The sequence below is a fragment of the Gekko japonicus genome, unplaced genomic scaffold (genome assembly GCF_001447785.1).
Source record: "Gekko japonicus isolate JY-2015 unplaced genomic scaffold, Gekko_japonicus_V1.1 scaffold2632, whole genome shotgun sequence".
Lineage (NCBI taxonomy): Eukaryota > Metazoa > Chordata > Lepidosauria > Squamata > Gekkonidae > Gekko > Gekko japonicus.
The window spans coordinates 81,433-99,148 of record NW_015175446.1 but is presented as its reverse complement, the minus strand read 5'-3'; the positions used below and the strand labels follow the sequence as shown (position 1 = coordinate 99,148).

Below are 17,716 nucleotides of genomic sequence, written 5' to 3'. Positions count from 1 at the left end.
TCTGAACCAAGGCTCCCTCTAAGCCGTGGAGTATTGTGAGCAAATATTCTACTCTATGAGCTACTGGCGTTAAAGCTGTGAGCGAGCGGTTTGGCTACTGCATACATTAGTTTGCTCTGGAGCCCTCCTTCCTGAGCTGAGACAAAAATGTGTGCGCCGGAGGCTAAAAAACTGCGAACTAGCTCACACTAACTCAGCTTAGAGGGAACACTGTTCTGAACATCTCTTGCCTCAATGCTGTTGCTCACTCCAATAGGACTGCCTAATGTATGTAATACTGGATGGGAATAACTATTTTTTTGTATTGAATCTCTTATATGGAATATTGCAAGTAATTGATACATTATAACAACACTCTGAGCATATATATTACTTTTGCCTTTGTTGTAATAGCGCACCCAGAAATAGTCATTATTCTACTGTTTTTTCTGTCTTTGTGTGCGGTTGTGCGTGACATCATATTCCCTGCACCCGTGCCCTCTCCAAACTCCGCCCTCTCCTGGCGCCACCCCTATATCTCCAGGAATTCCCCAACCTGGAGCTGGCATCCCTATGTGAAGACAGTTCTTTCCAAGCTTTGAGCCACCTTTCTGAGCGCAAGAGTGAAGAGCAGCCACAGTTTTAATCCAGAAAAAAAAAGTTAGCTTGTGCTTCACGCCACATCTTTGCACCTCTAGCACTGCCCTCCTAAAGTTGTTGCCTCCAATAAGTCTTGACACTGCTGTTTCTTACTCTCAGGTGATGGAGAATTATCGTGGGACAACTCTGATGGCGACATCTTCCGGCAGCCGGCAAACAGAGAAGCCGTAAGTGAAGGTCAATTCCTAACTGCGTGCACCAAGGCCCCAGATGCCAGTTACATTTGTGCAATCCTAGGGTAATGAGGGTAAGGAGCTGCAGTGGCTCAAGTGGTTAAGACGCTGAACTGCAGGCTGTGGAAGGTCAGTAGTTCAGCAGTTCGAGACCCGAGTGTGCCGCATGACGGAGTGAGCTCCCGTCTCTGGTTCCAGCTCCTGCCAACCTAGCAGTTCGAAAGCAAGACACTGCAAGTAGATAAATAGGTACCACTTCGGTGGGAAGGGAACAGCGTTCCGTGCGCCTTGGTGTTTAGTCATGCCGGCCACATGACCACAGAAACGTCTTCGGACAGCGCTGGCTCTTCGGTTTTGAAAAGGAGATGAGCACCGCAACCCTAGAGTCGGACTCAACTGGCTTTCGAGCAAGGGAACCTTTAGGGTAATGAGTCCCTACCAGTGCTCCCTCTAAGCTGCGGAAGATTGTGAGGAAAAATTCTACTATGTGAGCTACTGGCATTAAAGTTGTGAGCGAGCGATTTGGCGACTGCATAAATCAGTCTGCTCTGGAGCCCTCCTTCCCGAGCCAAGACAAAAATCTGTGAGCCGGAGGTTAAAAAACTGTGAGGTAGCTCAAACTAACTCAGCTTAGAGGGAACACTGGTCCCTATCCTCAAGAATATGCATTGTGACGCAGGGAAGGCCAACTAAGAGAAGGGATGGATGCGGGAGTGGGAATAAACAGTAGAAGAATTGGCATTTGTTCCAGTTAGAGGAGGCATTTGTGCTTAAGTTCCATAGGGAGGGAGACAGGGCATGATGCAGAAAGAATCGGTGGGTTTTGAAGAAGGGTTTTCACATTCAAATTTTCCTCCCACCCTCCAAGAACCACAGGGGGCATACGACAGTCTTCCCCCTCCCTCTTTATCTTCACAACAACCCTGTGAGGTTGCTTAGGCCGAGAGAGTACAACTGGCGCAGTTTGGCTACTGCTTTAACTAGTTTGCTCTGGAGCCCTGCTTCCTGAGCTGAGACAAAAATGTGTGAGCCGGAGGCTAAAAAACTGTGAGCTAGCTCACACTAACTCAGCTTAGAGGGAACACTGGACAGGAGCTCGGCAGGGACGTCATGCCATAGAGTTTGCCCTCCCAGAGGTGCCGTTTCCTCTAAGGGGAATTGGTGTCTCTAAGCTAGAGATGAGTTGCAACACTGGGAGAACTCCTGGCCCCACCTAGAGGGCGGTAACCCTACTGCTCCACACACAGGATCACCCGTGAGAGAGGCGGGATCACACAGGACCTCTGAGAAGCGGTCCCAGGCCTAAGGGGCAGCGTGAGTAAGGTGCTCAGCCTCCAGATGGAACCGAGAGATCTCCCAGTATTAGAGCTGGTCTCTGGATGCCAGAGATTACTTCCCCTGGAGAAGACGGCAGCTTTGGGGGGGTGGACTCTATGGCATTATACCCCACTGAAGTCCCTTCTCCCCCCAGACCGCACCCTCCGCGATTCTGCCCCCAAATCTCCAGGAATTTCCCAAGTCAGAGTTGGCAGCCGTAAGCACGAGAAAGGGTGGAGTTACCGGGGAGAGCAAGAGACCTTTGGACAACGGGAGGGTGGTTGCGCAGGGCAAGTGAATAGGGTTGCCAAGTCCTACCGTAGCTGCACCGGGGGGAGTCCTGGCCCTCTCCGGGAGCTCCTTGGAAGTGACGTCATCGTGTCCGGCATGTTGGGGGCGGGACCACAATCATTCGAGGGAAAACCTTAGAGTTTTCCCTTGAATGATAGAGTGTCCCCCCGCAATGTGCCCGATGCGATGACATCACCTCCAGGTGTCATCATCATGCCGAGCATGTCTCCGCAATCCCGGCAATTTGGGGTTGGGGTTCCCCCCAGCGGCCTGATCCGGGCCGGCGGGTAACGGACCCATTGAGCAGGGGTTCCCCCGCCCCCCCCGGGGGACCTGGCAACCCTACAAGTGAAGGTCACGGGCAGGGATAGTCAGGGCTTTTTTTGTAGAAAAAACCCAGCAGGAACTCATTAGCATAATAAGCCACACCCAACAGCAGAAACTCATTAGTATATTAGGCCACAGCCCTGACAGCACAGCTCATTAGCATATTAGGCCACACCCCACATGTTACCAGAAGTGTGGTCATCCAGCCACACCCACCTTTTGCTTCTTATTCTGTTTACCTTGTTTGTTGTCAAAACCCAGGGCCTTTTTTTTGTAGCAGGGACTCCTTTGCATGTTAGGCCACACACCCCTAATGTAGCCAATTCCAATGAGTTTCTGCTCTTGGGTGTGGCCTGTTATGCTAATGAGTTCCTGCTGGGCGTGGCCAACTCAGGAGCCAGCCGGAACTCCGTTCCTGTGCGTTCCTGCCCCAAAATAGCCCTGGGGATAGTTTAACTCGAGGCCCAGCCCGCCTCCACAAGAGGATTTCTGACGGAGCTTTATTTGGTGGCAAAGCAGACTGTCGCCTTTGAAGCCTCCTCAGGTAGCTGAGGAACAGATCTGCCCGAAAGGAAATCGAAGTGTCCATTTTCAAGATCGGCGCCTTGAAATTTCTCAAGGCATTTTATATTCGGCAGGAGGCTGATTTCAGAGGCGAGACTCAAATGACACTGACTTGCCAAGAAATTCAGTTAGTGAGGCCCAGGATGGATGCAGAGCTGGTAGTCTGCAGTGTGCAGAAAGGGAAGAACTTGGGTCCTAGTGGGCGGGAACTCCTGTCCCTCAAGGGGGGAAGGATGAGAGTCGGCAAGTCTCTTCCTGAGCTATGATTCAGGATTTTGTCACAGACATCCGAGCCGGTCTGAGGTTCAAGTCCCCACTCTGCCATGGAAACTCGCCAGGTGACGTTTGGCCAGTCACATACTCTCAGCCTAACCTACCTCACAAGATGGTTGTGAAGATAAAAGAGAGAAGGAGAGAATGTTGCAAGTGAAGATGAAATGGAGAAGGGGAGGGAAGTGGGGTGTAAATGGAATAAATACTCTGCCCGTATTAGAGTTGCCAGGTTTGAACAACAAGCTGGCGGGGGACTTACCAGGACACTCTGGGAGAGTGGAGGGAAGAAGCACATTCTGGGTTGGGGGCAAAACTCTGTGGTTTGAAGTTAATTCTACCCAGGGGTCATTTCGTAGAAAAAGAGGTGCAGGAGCTCATTAGCATAACTCATTAGCATAACTTATTTGCATATGTCACACCCCCTGACATCACCTGAAGTGTGTCAGAAGGAAACACCCACCTCTCAGGCTCCACTGGACTGCTTTGGATTGCTAGCTATTGTGGGGGAGGGGAACGTGCAGATCTGTCCTCGCAGAGGAGGAAGAGCTTGTACCTGAATAAAACTGGGTCTTAAAAGTGCCACTGGACTGTTTGGGGCTGGGGAGCCGGTGGGGGGGGAGGCTCTGCAACTTACCTGGCTGCTTCTTGCTCTGACTGAGGGCTGCTGGGAACAGGGGGTGGGGCTTGTTGCATGTGCCCACCCCCTGGGCTCTTTGCTGCCAGAGCTCCGCTCCTGTGCGCTCCTGCAGGAAATGATCCCTGATTCTACCATAGAGTTTTGCCCAAAAAGCAGTATCCATCCCCTCCAACATGACTGACATGCCTACATCACTTCCTGGTAAGGTAGGCCTGTTGCGTTTGGGGCAGTAACTCTACCTGCCTGCCACCTGGCCGGCACTGGCCGGCACTGAGGGGGGAGCACCAGAAACCGGGGGATTCCCACCCATGCCGGGGGGGTGGGGCGGGTCTGGGAACTCTAGCCTGTATCTGCTGGGCTCATTTACTGTGCATTAATATCCCTGCATTGATTTCAAAGCCAAGACGATAGTGAAGGAGGATATGGTTTAAGATCTGCTGGCCGAACATTAAGTGAGCTGTGGCTTATGAAAGCTAACTTGGAATACATTTTATCAGTCTTTACGGGGCCACTGGACGATTGGTGTATTTCTAGAAAACTGGAGGAAGTACCATGGAGGAAGTACAAGTTATGCTTTGGGTGGTGTGCTTAGAGTTCATAAAGGTAAAGGTTCCCCTTGCTCGAAAGCCGGTCGAGTCCGACTCTAGGGAGCGGTGCCCATCTCCCTTTCCAAGCTGAAGAGCCAGCGCTGTCCGAAGACTTCTCCGTGGTCATCTGGCTGGCATGACTAAACACCGAGGCGCATGGAACGCTGTTACCTTCCCACGGGAGTGGTACCTATTTATCTACTTGCAGTTTCTTGCTTTTGAACTGCTGTGTTGGCAGGAGCTGGGGCCAGAGACGGGAGCTCACTCTGTCACGCGGCACTCGGGTCTCGAACTGCCGAGCTACAGACCTTCCGGTCTGCAGCTTCAGTGTCTTAGCCTCTGAGCCACCGCAGCCCCTTAAGTGTTCATACAAGGATGTTAAGCACAGGTAAGAGGCAGCCATCCTTCATCCAGAGATTTAGCCAGCCTCCAGGGAGACCTGGGGACCCCCTAGAATTACAGCTTATCCCTAGACTCCAGAGATCAGTTTCCCCTGGAGAAATTGGATGTTTTGGAGGGTGGACTTTGTGGCCTTGTATCCCACTGTGGTCCCTGTCCTCCCCACGCTCCACCCCCAAATCCCCAGGAGTTTCCCAACCTGGATCTGGCTACCCTACTAGGAAGTCTGGGGTAAAGTGGAATCTAGAAGAACGCCAGCCCTAGCTGTTGCCCAGAGCCCGGCACAAGCTGGGATAGGGTGATTAAGAAATCTAAGAAAAGTACTCGGAAACGTGGAGTGATTCAGCAAGAGTACTTTATTAGATCAGAACAAGACAAAGTACACCGGCGCGCAGGCCGGTATATATGCCCCAGAAACCCACCACCAAAACACACCCCCAATTCCCTTATAGGTTGCTACAGTAGCCGAGAGTCCCATAGGCTCTCGGCAGCGGACCTGGCCCTCTGATTGGTGCGGGCCAGGATCCGCTTGGGCTATTGTCCGAAGGAATGAAGCTATGAACTAACGCTGGACCGCATGGCCCAACGGTCGCGCACGTGGTCGCGGTGGATACATTACACTCATAAATAAATAAATCTAATCAGGGCTTTTTTTGTAGAAAAAGCCCAGCAGGAGGTCATTAGCATAATAGGCCACACCCAACAACAGAAACTCGTTAGCATATTAGGCCACACCCCATGCCTTCCCTTGGTTTGCCCGGGAAGAAGAAGAAGAGATTGGATTTATACCCCGCCCTTCACTTGGAGTCTCAGAGCGGCTTACAAACTTCTTTCCCTCCCCCTCCCCACAACAGACACCCTGTGAGGTGGGTGGGGCTGAGAGAACTCTGACACAAGCTGCACTTTTTCAAGGACAGCTGTGCCAGATCTTGTGACTGACCCAAGGTCACATCAGCAGGTGCAAGTGGAGGAGTGGGGAATCAAACCCGGTTCTCCCAGATTAGAGTCCGCACACTTAACCACTACACCAAACTGGCTCTCAGGGGGTATTTGTGAATTTCCTGCCTTGTGCAGGGGGTTGGACTAGATGACCCTGGAGGTACCTTCCCACTCTTATGATTCTGTGAATAAATGCATTTGTTTTTAAGGTACCCTCAATGCTGTTTGTTGGTTTTGCTTCAAGACAGTAAATTTGAGGGATTTGTACCTGACCCCAGTGGGCTGCGAGAAGGGCTCCAGGAAAAGTCACACAGGAGATCCATCAGAAATCCTTCCTTCTTCAAGAGACATTGCAGTTCTGGTTCTCTCTTTCTTCTTCCGACAGAGACACTCCCCTCACCGCTCCCATTATGACCTGCCTCCCAGCAGCGCCAGGCAAGCCTTCCACATCCCGCGATTCGGTGGTGGCAGAAGCAACAGAGGAGCCCTCCCAGACCCGCAGCAGGCCTCCGGGACCATCGTGCAGATTGTCCTCAACAACAAGCATAAGCACGGACGAGGTATGGAAGCCCTTTTGGTACCTTTCTGAACAGGCTTCGACCTCCTGCCAGGTGTGAGGAAGGATGTCCGCAGCTCCTCAACACCGCTCACATTTCTCCATATGGCACAATAAGGCTTGATGTTGCAGACACTAGCCAATAGGTACCCGAGTCCTGTTGTGAGGTTTCAGAAAAAGGATTCCAACGACAGTCATTCAGGAACACACAAGAACCTTGGCCTCACACATTCATAATAGACGGCCTCCTACACAAATAGGGTCACCAGCTCTGGCTCTGGAATCGGGTTGCCGGTGTTGTAAAATAGTCAAAAGTGTTTAATACTCAGACTATCAATGGATCTTGCTCTATTGGAAAGAAGAGATTTCTTTGCTTTTAAAAACCTTTATTTCTAAGGGTAAAAGGTACACGGGATTACTACAACTTAACATAACACTAACAGCTACATTTTCTAAGATGCCTATAGTCAAACACTAGCACACAGATAATGGAGAATCTGTCCTTCTTCTTGACCCCTAGAAAGGAAGTCACCTGAAACAAATGACCAATCTGTATCACAGTAGAAAGCTACTTTTCCCCGGGCTAATTCCCCATTGGCTCAATGCCAGGTATCCCTTCCAGGTCAGTCTAAGCAATAGCAATACTAGGCAAACAAGTTAACCCTATAATGACTGAATTGTCAGACCTTGTAAACACATACATTTCCAACAGCCGGGTCCCCCCGGCCACTGGCAGGGGATGGGGGGTTGTCAGATCCAGGATAGGGACCTCCTGGAGACTTGGGGGTGGAGCCTGGGGAGGACAGGGGCCTCAGTGGAGTAGCGTTCACTCTCCAAAGCATCTAGTTTTTCCAGGGGAACAGACCTTTCTAGTCAGGAGATCAGGTGTAATTCCGGGTGCTTCCCGGGTTCCACCTGGAGGTTGGTATCCCTATTTGGGAAATCCCTGGATATTTGGGGGGGCGGAGCCTACGGTTGCCAGGTCTTAACTGGCTGCCAGCATGGGTGTCCCTCTCTGAAAAGTACTGAGACTTACTAGTGATTTCAGTTCTCATACTTTATTTCCGCTCAGAACAAGACAAACTAACCAGCTCGTGGGCTGGTTTATATGTGCAACAACCCCGCTCCCCAAACACACCCACACACGAGTGATTGGCTATTTACAGTGGCCGAGAGTTCCATAGGCTCTCGGCTGGGAGCCTAGCCTGCCAATAGGTGCCGGCTAGGATCCACTGGTCCCATTGTTCCTGAGAGCGAAGCTCGGCCGCTTCGCATGACCGCGTGGCGAAATGGCCACGCACTCGGTCTGGGATGGATACATTACACTCTCCGTGCCCTGGCGTTTCCGGCACACACGCAGAGCACGCACACCGCAATAATGTCACCTAGAGGAGACATCATCGTGAAGGGCATATTGCAGAGGGATACTCTAGTGTTTGAGAGAAAACTCTATGGTAACCACAGAGGTTTGTTTTCAAATGCTAGAGTCCCATCCCCCTCCCCCCGCAACGTGCCCTGCGCGATGACGTCACCTCTGGGTGATGTCATTGCGGCAGGCATGTTGGTGCAGATGGGGCTCTTTGGGGGCAGGGTTCCCCCCACCGTCCGGCTTGGTGGCGGTGGATCAGGGTCCACAAAGCAGATAAACCCCCGCCCCCGTCGAACAAATGGCAACCCTAGTGGAGCCCAAGGCAGCCTTGAGAAAGACAGGAGTGCTCCGTCTATGAATGCCAGCTGCTTAATGGGCCTATTGTAGGACCAGCAACAAACATCAATTTATACTTCAATACAAAAGGAAACTTCCCCCTTTAGAAGACTTTTCAAGCAAGGAGAAGCGGGTGTACAATTCCAGAAGCTCCCGTTCGGGTTGATTGTGTAAAAAGGATGTAAATTGACTGGTAGCTATTCAATTATACAAACTGACAGGGGTCATTTCATAGAAAAAGAGGTGCAGGAGCTCATTAGCATAACTTATTAGCATAACTTATTAGCATATGCCACACAGCCGGACATCACCTGAAGTGTGTCAGAAGGCAACACCCACCGCTCAGGCTCCACTGGACTGTTTTGGATTGCTAGCTATTGGGGGGGGGAACATGCAGATCTGCCCTCACAGAGGGGGGAGAGCTTGTACCTGAATAAAACTTGGGTCTTAAAGATGCCACTGGACTGTTTTGGATTACTAGCTATGGAGGGGACAGGGACGCGTAGATCTGCCCTCACAGAGGAGGGAGAGCTTGTACCTGAAGGTGGGCTGGGGGGGGGGGGCTCGCACCTTCCCTGTAGAGAAGGGGGGGGGGGTGTGTGCCGGGGGGGGGCGGGGGGGGGGGGGGCTCTGCAACTTACCTGGCTGCTTCTTGCTCCTCCTCGCCCAACTGAGGGCTGCTGAGAACAGGGGGTGGGGCTTGTTGCATGTGCCCGCCCCCTGGGCTCCTTACTGCCGGAGCTCTGCTCCGGTGTGCTTCCGCAGGAAATGACCCCTGGTTGTTATATACCTGTTTTAGAATATTATGAATAATACACAGTGCACTTTATAAGATGGAACCTATAGAACACTTTAACTTATAAAAAAGGTTTTTGCAGTGTATATATTTTTTCCTTCTTCAATGTTTATTTTCATTTTCCATAAACCAAATACTTCCACATACATTTTATAAATCAAAACTACAGCAAATCTTCCAGAGATCACATATAATAATACATCTCTTTGTATATATTTGCTGTTTGACTCTTCTAACACTGCCGCTCAAGTTTCCACAACTCTAGATTAAAGCCCGGGGGGACAACACGGAGAACATGGATCAGAGAGGTTGGAAAGCTGAGTTCACCCCTTGTTCAAATATCTTGCAGTGGCCACTATTCGGAATGCTGCAGTAGTTTTCAACCATAGTGTGTCTTCTTTGGAGACCAAGCCCTGTGAGGAAAGGCTGAGGGACTTGGGAATGTTCTGTCTGGACAAGAGGAGGCTGAGAGGGGACAGGATGGCTCTCTTGAAGGATTTGAAGGGCCGACAGAGGAGGGCAGGGAACTGTTCCTGTTGGCAGCAGAGGAAAGGACTCGCAATCATGGGTTTAAATTAAGGGCGTGAAGGATATTAGGGAAACTTTTTGACAGCAAGAGTTGTTCAATAGTGGAATCGGCTGTCTGGGGAGGTGGTGAGCTCCCCCTCACTGGTGGTCTTCAAGCAGCAGCCGGACAAACACTGTTGGGGATGCTCTAGGCTGATCCTGCACTGAGCAGGGGGATGGACTAGATGGCCTGTAGGGCCCCTTCCAGCTCTGTGATTCTCTGTCCACTTTGGATTCTGGCACTTAAAATGCATTTTCCACTCCTGCTTATCTTTAAGGAGACTTCCTGGTTTCATAACCAGCCAATGTCTTAAACATTTTGATCTGCAGAATCTCTCTGGAAGAGGATAAATCCAACTTATTTCCCTTTTGGCTTGCTAAAAATCATAAACCATGGGGGGGCCCAAGAGAATTCACTGGCCTTTCCAAGGGGATTTTTCCTGAGCAGGCAGGATATGCATCGTTCAAGACCAGCAATACTCACTTAGTGGCTCTTCTGGGCACTGTTCCCCAGCATTGCACTCGCCCCGTTTCAGGAAATGAAGCCAGGCCCTTGCCTGGTGGCGCTTGAAGTGGGCAGGTGGTTCCTACTTCGAAGTAGCTGCAGCCAGAGAAACTGGTAACCTGCAAGCATCCCTGACAGATGGAAGTCAGCGTGTCCTTTGGGGTTGAAGGTAACTGTGAATGTGACTCTCCACGAGCCACCGAGTGGGTGCCACAGTCCAGCTCTTGACCTGGGTGGGGTGGCCCTCGAGATCTCTTCCTTCAGCAATACGACTGGCACAGTTTAATTTTGGTCCAGGTAGACGTGTAGGAGCTGCAGTGGCTCAAGTGGTGAAGACGCTGAACTGCAGGATTTGGAAGGTCGGTAGTTCAGCAGTTCGAGACCGGGTGCCGCATGACGGAGTGAGCTCCCGTCTCTAGTTCCAGCTCCTGCCAACCTAGCAGTTCGAAAGCAAGAAATTGCAAGTAGATAAATAGGCACCGCTTTGATGGGAAGGTAACAGCGTTCTGTGCGCCTTGGTGTTTAGTCATGCCGGCCACATGACCACGGAAACGTCTTCGGACAGCGCTGGCTCTTTGGCTTGCAAACGGAGATGAGCACCGCAACCCTAGAGTCAGATTCGACTGGCTTTCGAGCAAGGGAAACCTTTACCTTAGATGTGTAGCGGCCCTACCCTGAGCTTTCCCTAGAAGCTAAAATGACTCAACTGAGGCTATTGTACTTCAGCGTTTGGTCATATTATGAGAAGTCGAGAGTCCCTGAAAAAGACAATCATGCTGGGGAAAGTCGAAGGCAGCAGGAGAAGAGGGAGAAGAACCAATTTGAGATGGAGGGACTCAGCCAAGGAGACCACAAAGGCCCTCAGCTTGCAGGACCTGAGCAAGGCTGTCAACAACAGGATGTTTGGGGGCCCTTCATCCACAGGGTTGCCATGACGCCGAAGTGACTCGACGGCACTTGGCATACGCGCACGGCGTGATTTCATCAGAGCTTGAAAGTTGAGCAGGGCTGGTACTTAAGAACACCAGAAGAGCCCTGCTGGATCAGACCAGTAGTCCATCTAGTCCAGCATCTCATCTCACATAGTGGTCAACCAGTTCCTCTGGAGAGCCAACAGCAGGGCACAGAGGCCGAGGCCTTCCCCTGATATGAACATCAGAAGAGCCCTGCTGGATCAGACCAGTGAGGGTCCATCTAGTCCAGCATCTCATCTCACATAGTGATCAACCAGTTCCTCTGGAGAGCCAACAGCAGGGCACAGAGGCCGAGGCCTTCCCCTGATATGAACATCAGAAGAGCCCTGCTGGATCAGACCAGTGAGGGTCCATCTAGTCCAGCATCTCATCTCACATAGTGGTCAACCAGTTCCTCTGGAGAGCCAACAGCAGGGCACAGAGGCTGAGGCCTTCCCCTGATAAGAACATCAGAAGAGCCCTGCTGGATCAGACCAGTGAGGGTCCATCCAGTCCAGCCTTCTGTCTCATCCGGTAGCCAACCAGTTCCCCTGGAGGGCCAACAACAGGGCAGAGAGACTGAGGGCTTCCCCTGATCTTGCCTCTTGGCACTGATATTCAGAGGTATACTGCCATTGAATATGGAGGGTCCCACTTGGGTGGGAGACCACCCAGGAAGCCTCAGGCTGCTGCGTAGAGGAAGACAATGACAAACTATCTCTGCTCGTCTTCTTTGTGGGGTCGCCATGAATTGGTTGCCACTTAACAGTACACTTTACCTTTAGACATTCCATTTTCCGCAGAATCGATTTTGCAAGCGTCTCCACTTTTCATTTCCTTTTTAAAATCTAAATGTGCCATCTATACTCCATGGGAGCTCTTGACAAAAATGTATTGATTTTTCTAATACCCATTAATAAATGGTAATGAATCTAGTCTTCACGGCTGTGGAGAAAAAAAACTGAATTATGTATAAGGAGGTTTTCGCTATCAGCTCAGAAACCGTCTCATCACTCCTGGTCACGGTGTGTGTCTTTTGCTTGCTCTTATACAGGCTTGCAGCAGTAAACATCCCGAGACGCCTCTGCTGTCTAGTTTCTTAACTAGAGTTGCCAACCTCCAGGTGGGGCTTGGAGATCTCCCCAAATGACAGCTGATCTCCAGACCACAAATTTCAATTCCCGTGGAGAAAACGGCCGCTTTGGAGGACGGACTCTATGATTTTCTATCCCAGGGATGGCGAACCTTTTAGAGACCGCGTGCCCAAACCGCGACCCAAAACCCACTTATTGATCGCAAAGTGCCAACACGGCCATTTAACCTGAATACTGAGGTTTTACTTTAGAAAAAACCACTCATACATTAACTTAAGATGGCCCAAACAAAGTAAGGAAAGCAATCCCAAATGCTTTCACTTACTTACAATTATTTGGCAGAGAATTCGACACTTTAATGATGGTCTGGGCCTGGCTGGGGCGATGGCCACGCGTGCCCACAGAGAGGGCTCTGAGTGCCACCTCTGGCCCCCGTGCCATAGGTTCGCCACCACTGTTCTATCCCATGCAGGCTCCTCCCCTCGTCAGACCTTGCCCTCCCCAGGTTCTGCCTCTCCCCCCCTCCCCCCCAAATCTCCAGAAGTTTCTTAATCCGGAGCCGGCAAACCTGTTCCTCACTAAGAAGTGCTGGGGCTTAGCCTGATATCGGCAGCGCGATTGCAAGACAGAGCGAGTTTAGAAAGGGGGGACCCAGTTTCAAGAAGTCCGAAAAGCACTGGGTTACTCAGTAATGAAAGAACAAAGTTCGAGTCCAGTGGCCACATGCACACAAGAGCTTATACCGCGGATAAAATTTTGCAGGTCTGAAAGGTGCCACCGAACTCCGACTTGGTTCTGCTGCTTCAGACCAACACGGCAGCCCACCCGAATCAGTAATGAAAGAACAGCCCTCTGTACAGAGCCGGGGGGGTAGAGTTTGGGGAGGGGAGGGGGCTCAGCAGCGATGGGATGTCATCAGGGGCGGATTAAGGCTCTCTGGTGCCCTAAGCACTGACCAATCTTGGTGCCCCCCCCTCCTTTCCTCCTCTTTTGCGCACCACTCAACTGAACACGCTTCATTTTTGACGTTTACATGGGGCTGAAATTAAAAAGGGGCAGAGAGGGTCATTGAAAGGACTGTCATGAGTGTTCCCTCTAAGCTGAGTTAGTGTGAGCTGGCTCACAGTTTGTTAGCCTCCGGCTCACGCATTTTTGTCTCAGCTCAGGAAGGAAGGCTCCAGAGCAAACTGACTTGTGCAGCAGCCAAATCGCTCGCTCACAACTTTAAGGCCAGCAGCTCACAAACCAGAGTTTTTGCTCACAAGACTCCACAGCTTAGAGGGAACACAACTGAATTTGGCTCCATCATTTTACTTTTAAACATAGCCTATGACACTGCAGTTCGCCAACAAAAAATATAAGATAACCCTAGGGTGCACCGTGATCAATTTGCACTAGTTTTATCAATATTTTTTTAACAAATCTTCATTCGGTTTTTTTCCCCTTTTCACCTACTCCCCAACTTTGTGGTGCCCCCTTTGGCCCTGGTGCCCTAAGCACGTGCTTAGTCTGCTTAATGGTTAACCTGCCCCTGGATGTCATGATACAGCCCATCCTCCAGTGCTGCCACTTCCTCCTGGGGAGCTGATTTCTATCGTCCGGGGACCAGCTAGAGATCTCCAGGCCCCACCTGGAGGTTGCTGACCCTTGACAGGGTTGCCATTGCCAGTTCTGGACTGGGAAACTCCTAGAGATTTGGGGGTGTAGCCTGCCCAGCGCATGGTTCGGGGAGAAGCCTCAGCAGAGTGTGATGGTCAATCAGTCTGCCCTCCAAAGCAGCCATTTTCTCCCAGGAAACGGACCTCGGTCTTCAGATCCGATGTCATTCCAGGAGATCTCCAGGGCCCACTATTTGCACTAGTTTTATCAATATTTTTTTAACAAATCTTCATTCGGTTTTTTTCCCCCTTTTCACCTTTTTCCCAACTTTGTGGTGCCTCCTTTGGCCCTGGTGCCCTAAGCACGTGCTTAGTCTGCTTAATGGTTAACCTGCCCCTGGATGTCATGATACAGCCCATCCTCCAGTGCTGCCACTTCCTCCTGGGGAGCTGATTTCTATCGTCCGGGGACCAGCTGGAGATCTCCAGGCCCCACCTGGAGGTTGCTGACCCTTGACAGGGTTGCCATTGCCAGTTCTGGACTGGGAAACTCCTAGAGATTTGGGGGTGGAGCTGCCCAGGGCACGGTTCGGGGAGAGGCCTCAGCAGAGCGTGATGGTCAATCAGTCTGCCCTCCAAAGCAGCCATTTTCTCCAAGGGAACGGACCTCGGTCTTCAGATCCGATGTAATTCCAGGAGATCTCCAGGGACCACCTGGAGATTGGCACCCCTCAATGAGACCCCCAAGCACACTTTAAAAGAATCTGGTGTAGAACAGCAGCTCTGCACCAAAGCAGCAGTCCGCACACGCTCTCGGGACGCGGCCCCCCAAAACGTTTCAAAGCCTTTGATTTATGGCCAGCGAATCTTTCAAGGTATTAACCAGCCGAAGGAATGCTGGCTTTATTATCCACCTGAACAATCATGCAATAACATTCGGCTCGGGCCGGTGGTGTTTCATGCTGGCTCCCGCCCACTGCCGTGTCTCCACCCCCACCCTCGGTTCACACACACAAAGATCTCATCAAAGCAATTTCTAACTGATTTGCTTTGGAGCATAAAAAAGCCTGCAAATGAATAGCACATTTCCCATGCGCAGGACCGCAACTAGGGTGATTCCAGAGGGACTGCATGCTTCTTTGCAGACAGAGAGGTTTTTTTTGTTTTTTTCAGATGGAAGAAAGAATTGCTGAGCAGGCCATTTTCTTTTGTTCTATGCAATTAGTGTAGGTGCTATTAATTAACTGCTGAGCTAACTTCAAACAGGCCCGGGGCAGGAATGTTGGAGGACTCCAGCTTCCAATGGTTTTATAGCAGGCCAGAAAACATGGAAATGACCGATGGGAATTCCTTGTCCAGACCTGCTTTCCCAGACTTTCCTTACTCTGTGATTTCCCCCCAGATTTCCCAAAATTACCCAGGTTGGATTTTTCTAAACAGCAGCAATAGCAATGTTGTTATTATTGGGTTGTATCCAGTGGATCTGATCTGTTTCACAAAGGGAATCCATTTCCCTCGACAGAAGGAGCTTCCCTGTTGCAAGCTCTCTTGAGACATCAAAAATATCCTAGGTGGTGGAAACTGCTGCCCAATCACAGCCAACTTATGGTGACCCCATCTATTTTTCAAGGCAGGAGATGAACAAAAGCGGTTTGCCATTGCTTGCCTCTGCACAGCAACCTTGGACTTCCTTGGGGGTCTCTCATCCAAATACTAGCCAAGGCTGACCTGGCTTAGCTTTCAAGATCTGATGAGATCAGGCTAGCCTAGGCCAGCCAGGTTAGGGTAAGGTAAAGGTAAAGGTTCCCTTGCTCGAAAGCCAGTCGAGTCTGACTCTAGGGTTGCGGTGCTCATCTCCATTTCCAAGCCGAAGAGCCAGCGCTGTCCGAAGACGTTTCCGTGGTCATGTGGCCGGCATGACTAAACACCAAGGCGCACGGAACGCTGTTACCTTCCCACCGAAGTGGTACCTATTTATCTACTTGCAATTTCTTGCTTTCGAACTGCTAGGTTGGCAGGAGCTGGAACTAGAGACGGGAGCTCACTCCGTCATGCGGCAACTCGGGTCTCGAACTGCTGAACTACTGACCTTCCACAGCCTGCAGCAGCATCTTAACCACTTGAGCCACCGCAGCTCCTTCAGGTTAGGGTAGAAACCTTATACCGGGGAAAGTACCACTGGTAGAAGAACAGATCCACTGGATACAGCCCATAATAATGTACATCCCTCTTGTCTTCTAACACAAAACTCAAAGGAAATACCTTTGTTAGAATCAAGGGTCACATAATCTCTCTGCAGACATTCACATAAGGGGAAAGCAAGATCATACCAGCAAGAGCAGATACACATGGGCATGATCCAGAACTGCCCACGCACCTGCATTCTCTGTTGTGGCCCCCACCTTAAGCTGATAAGGTCAGGAAAGCTCCCTTTCTTCTGACATTTCACAAACTACGCAAAACTGAATTATTCAGGAGGGTATTTTTACCAAAGTAATAGGGCTTTATTGCAATCAGGAAGAATAAGGGGAAAGACTATGGACTATATTATTGTGTATCCTGTATACTATCTGTTACTGTATGTATCAAGCTAGTTTGGTGTAGCCAGTTCTGTGTAGAGGTCAGGAGCGCGGACTCTAATCTGTGAGAAACGGGTTTGATTCCCCACGCCTCCACATGCAGCTGCTGGTGTGACCATGGGTCAGTCATAAGTTCTTTCAGAGCTGTCCTCTCAAGGACAGTTCTGAGAGCTTTCTCAGCCCCATTTACCTCACAGAGTGTCTGTTGCGGGGAGGGGAAGGGAAGGGGATTGTAAGCCGCTTTGAGGCTCCATCGGGTAGTGAAGGGCGGGGTATAAATCTCTTCTTCTCTTCTATGTAATTTCTGCATTGCTTAATATGCCGTAGTAGTACATATTCTCTGTTTCAGGTTTGTCCCAGGGTTTTTTCCTTGCAATCCTAATCCTATTACATTGCTTATTCGATGCCCCATTGTATGATGCAGGTTTGGGGCTCTCTGCCAAGATACTCAGCTTCAGGCTATACAGTTCAGTAAATCAGGCAAAAGTACTTTTATTATCAAAGAACGGGCAAGGCAACCTTGACTAACAATAATTAGATAAACAAAGGAAAATTCAACATCCTTCAGTGGTTGCCAAAATACAAATAGTCATTAAAATCAGCCGAAACTTACTCAAACTCCAAAAGGCAGGAAGAAATCCTGCCCAAAAGACGTGTGCTTGCTGTCCCCCCCCCTGGCTTTTATCCTGGGAAGGACACTACCCCCTCCCTCTATCCAGTCCAGCTGTTAATTAAGATATCTCAGCTGTGCAGCTCTTGCAAAGCTAAAGACCAGGCAGTTCCTGCAGTGACTTGCAAGGTCGATCCTCCCCCTCCTGCCCTCACTCAGTTCTTCAGTATTGCTGTTTTACACACAAGCCCCGTCTCTTCCTTACATCCATCCTACTGAATACATTGACTCACACTGCATAATCCACCTAAGATCTTGGTGAGAAAGGAAGATAATGGCCCCGGTCAGACGGCAAAGTTGCCGCGGGAGAGGCACGGGAGTCCCGCGGATTTCCCGGGCTCGATCTCACCCCAACATCTGGGAAGCGCAGTGCTCCCGTTGCGAACCCGTGGCTCCCCGCCGAAGGTGCGGAGTTAAAAACTAGTGCCTACGAGGTACTAGTTTCCTGAAACCGCGGGCCAAGGGCGGGCGTCTCATCGCGTTCCCGGTGGACTTACGTGGCATCAGGCGCTTGCCGCTGTTCGTCTCCACAGGTTGCGCAACAGCG

The 17,716-nt window shown here is 50.6% G+C and overlaps 1 protein-coding gene across 1 annotated transcript in view; it reads left to right on the top strand.

Moving 5' to 3' along the window:
- The window catches only part of CHRDL1 (chordin-like 1), a 90,507-nt gene that overhangs the window by 60,866 nt on the left and 11,925 nt on the right, over positions 1-17,716 (top strand). The window contains exons 6-7 of the mRNA XM_015425874.1: positions 739-806; positions 6,532-6,706. Coding sequence (XP_015281360.1) covers positions 739-806; positions 6,532-6,706 — 243 coding nt within the window. The remainder of the gene's footprint in view (positions 1-738; positions 807-6,531; positions 6,707-17,716) is intronic.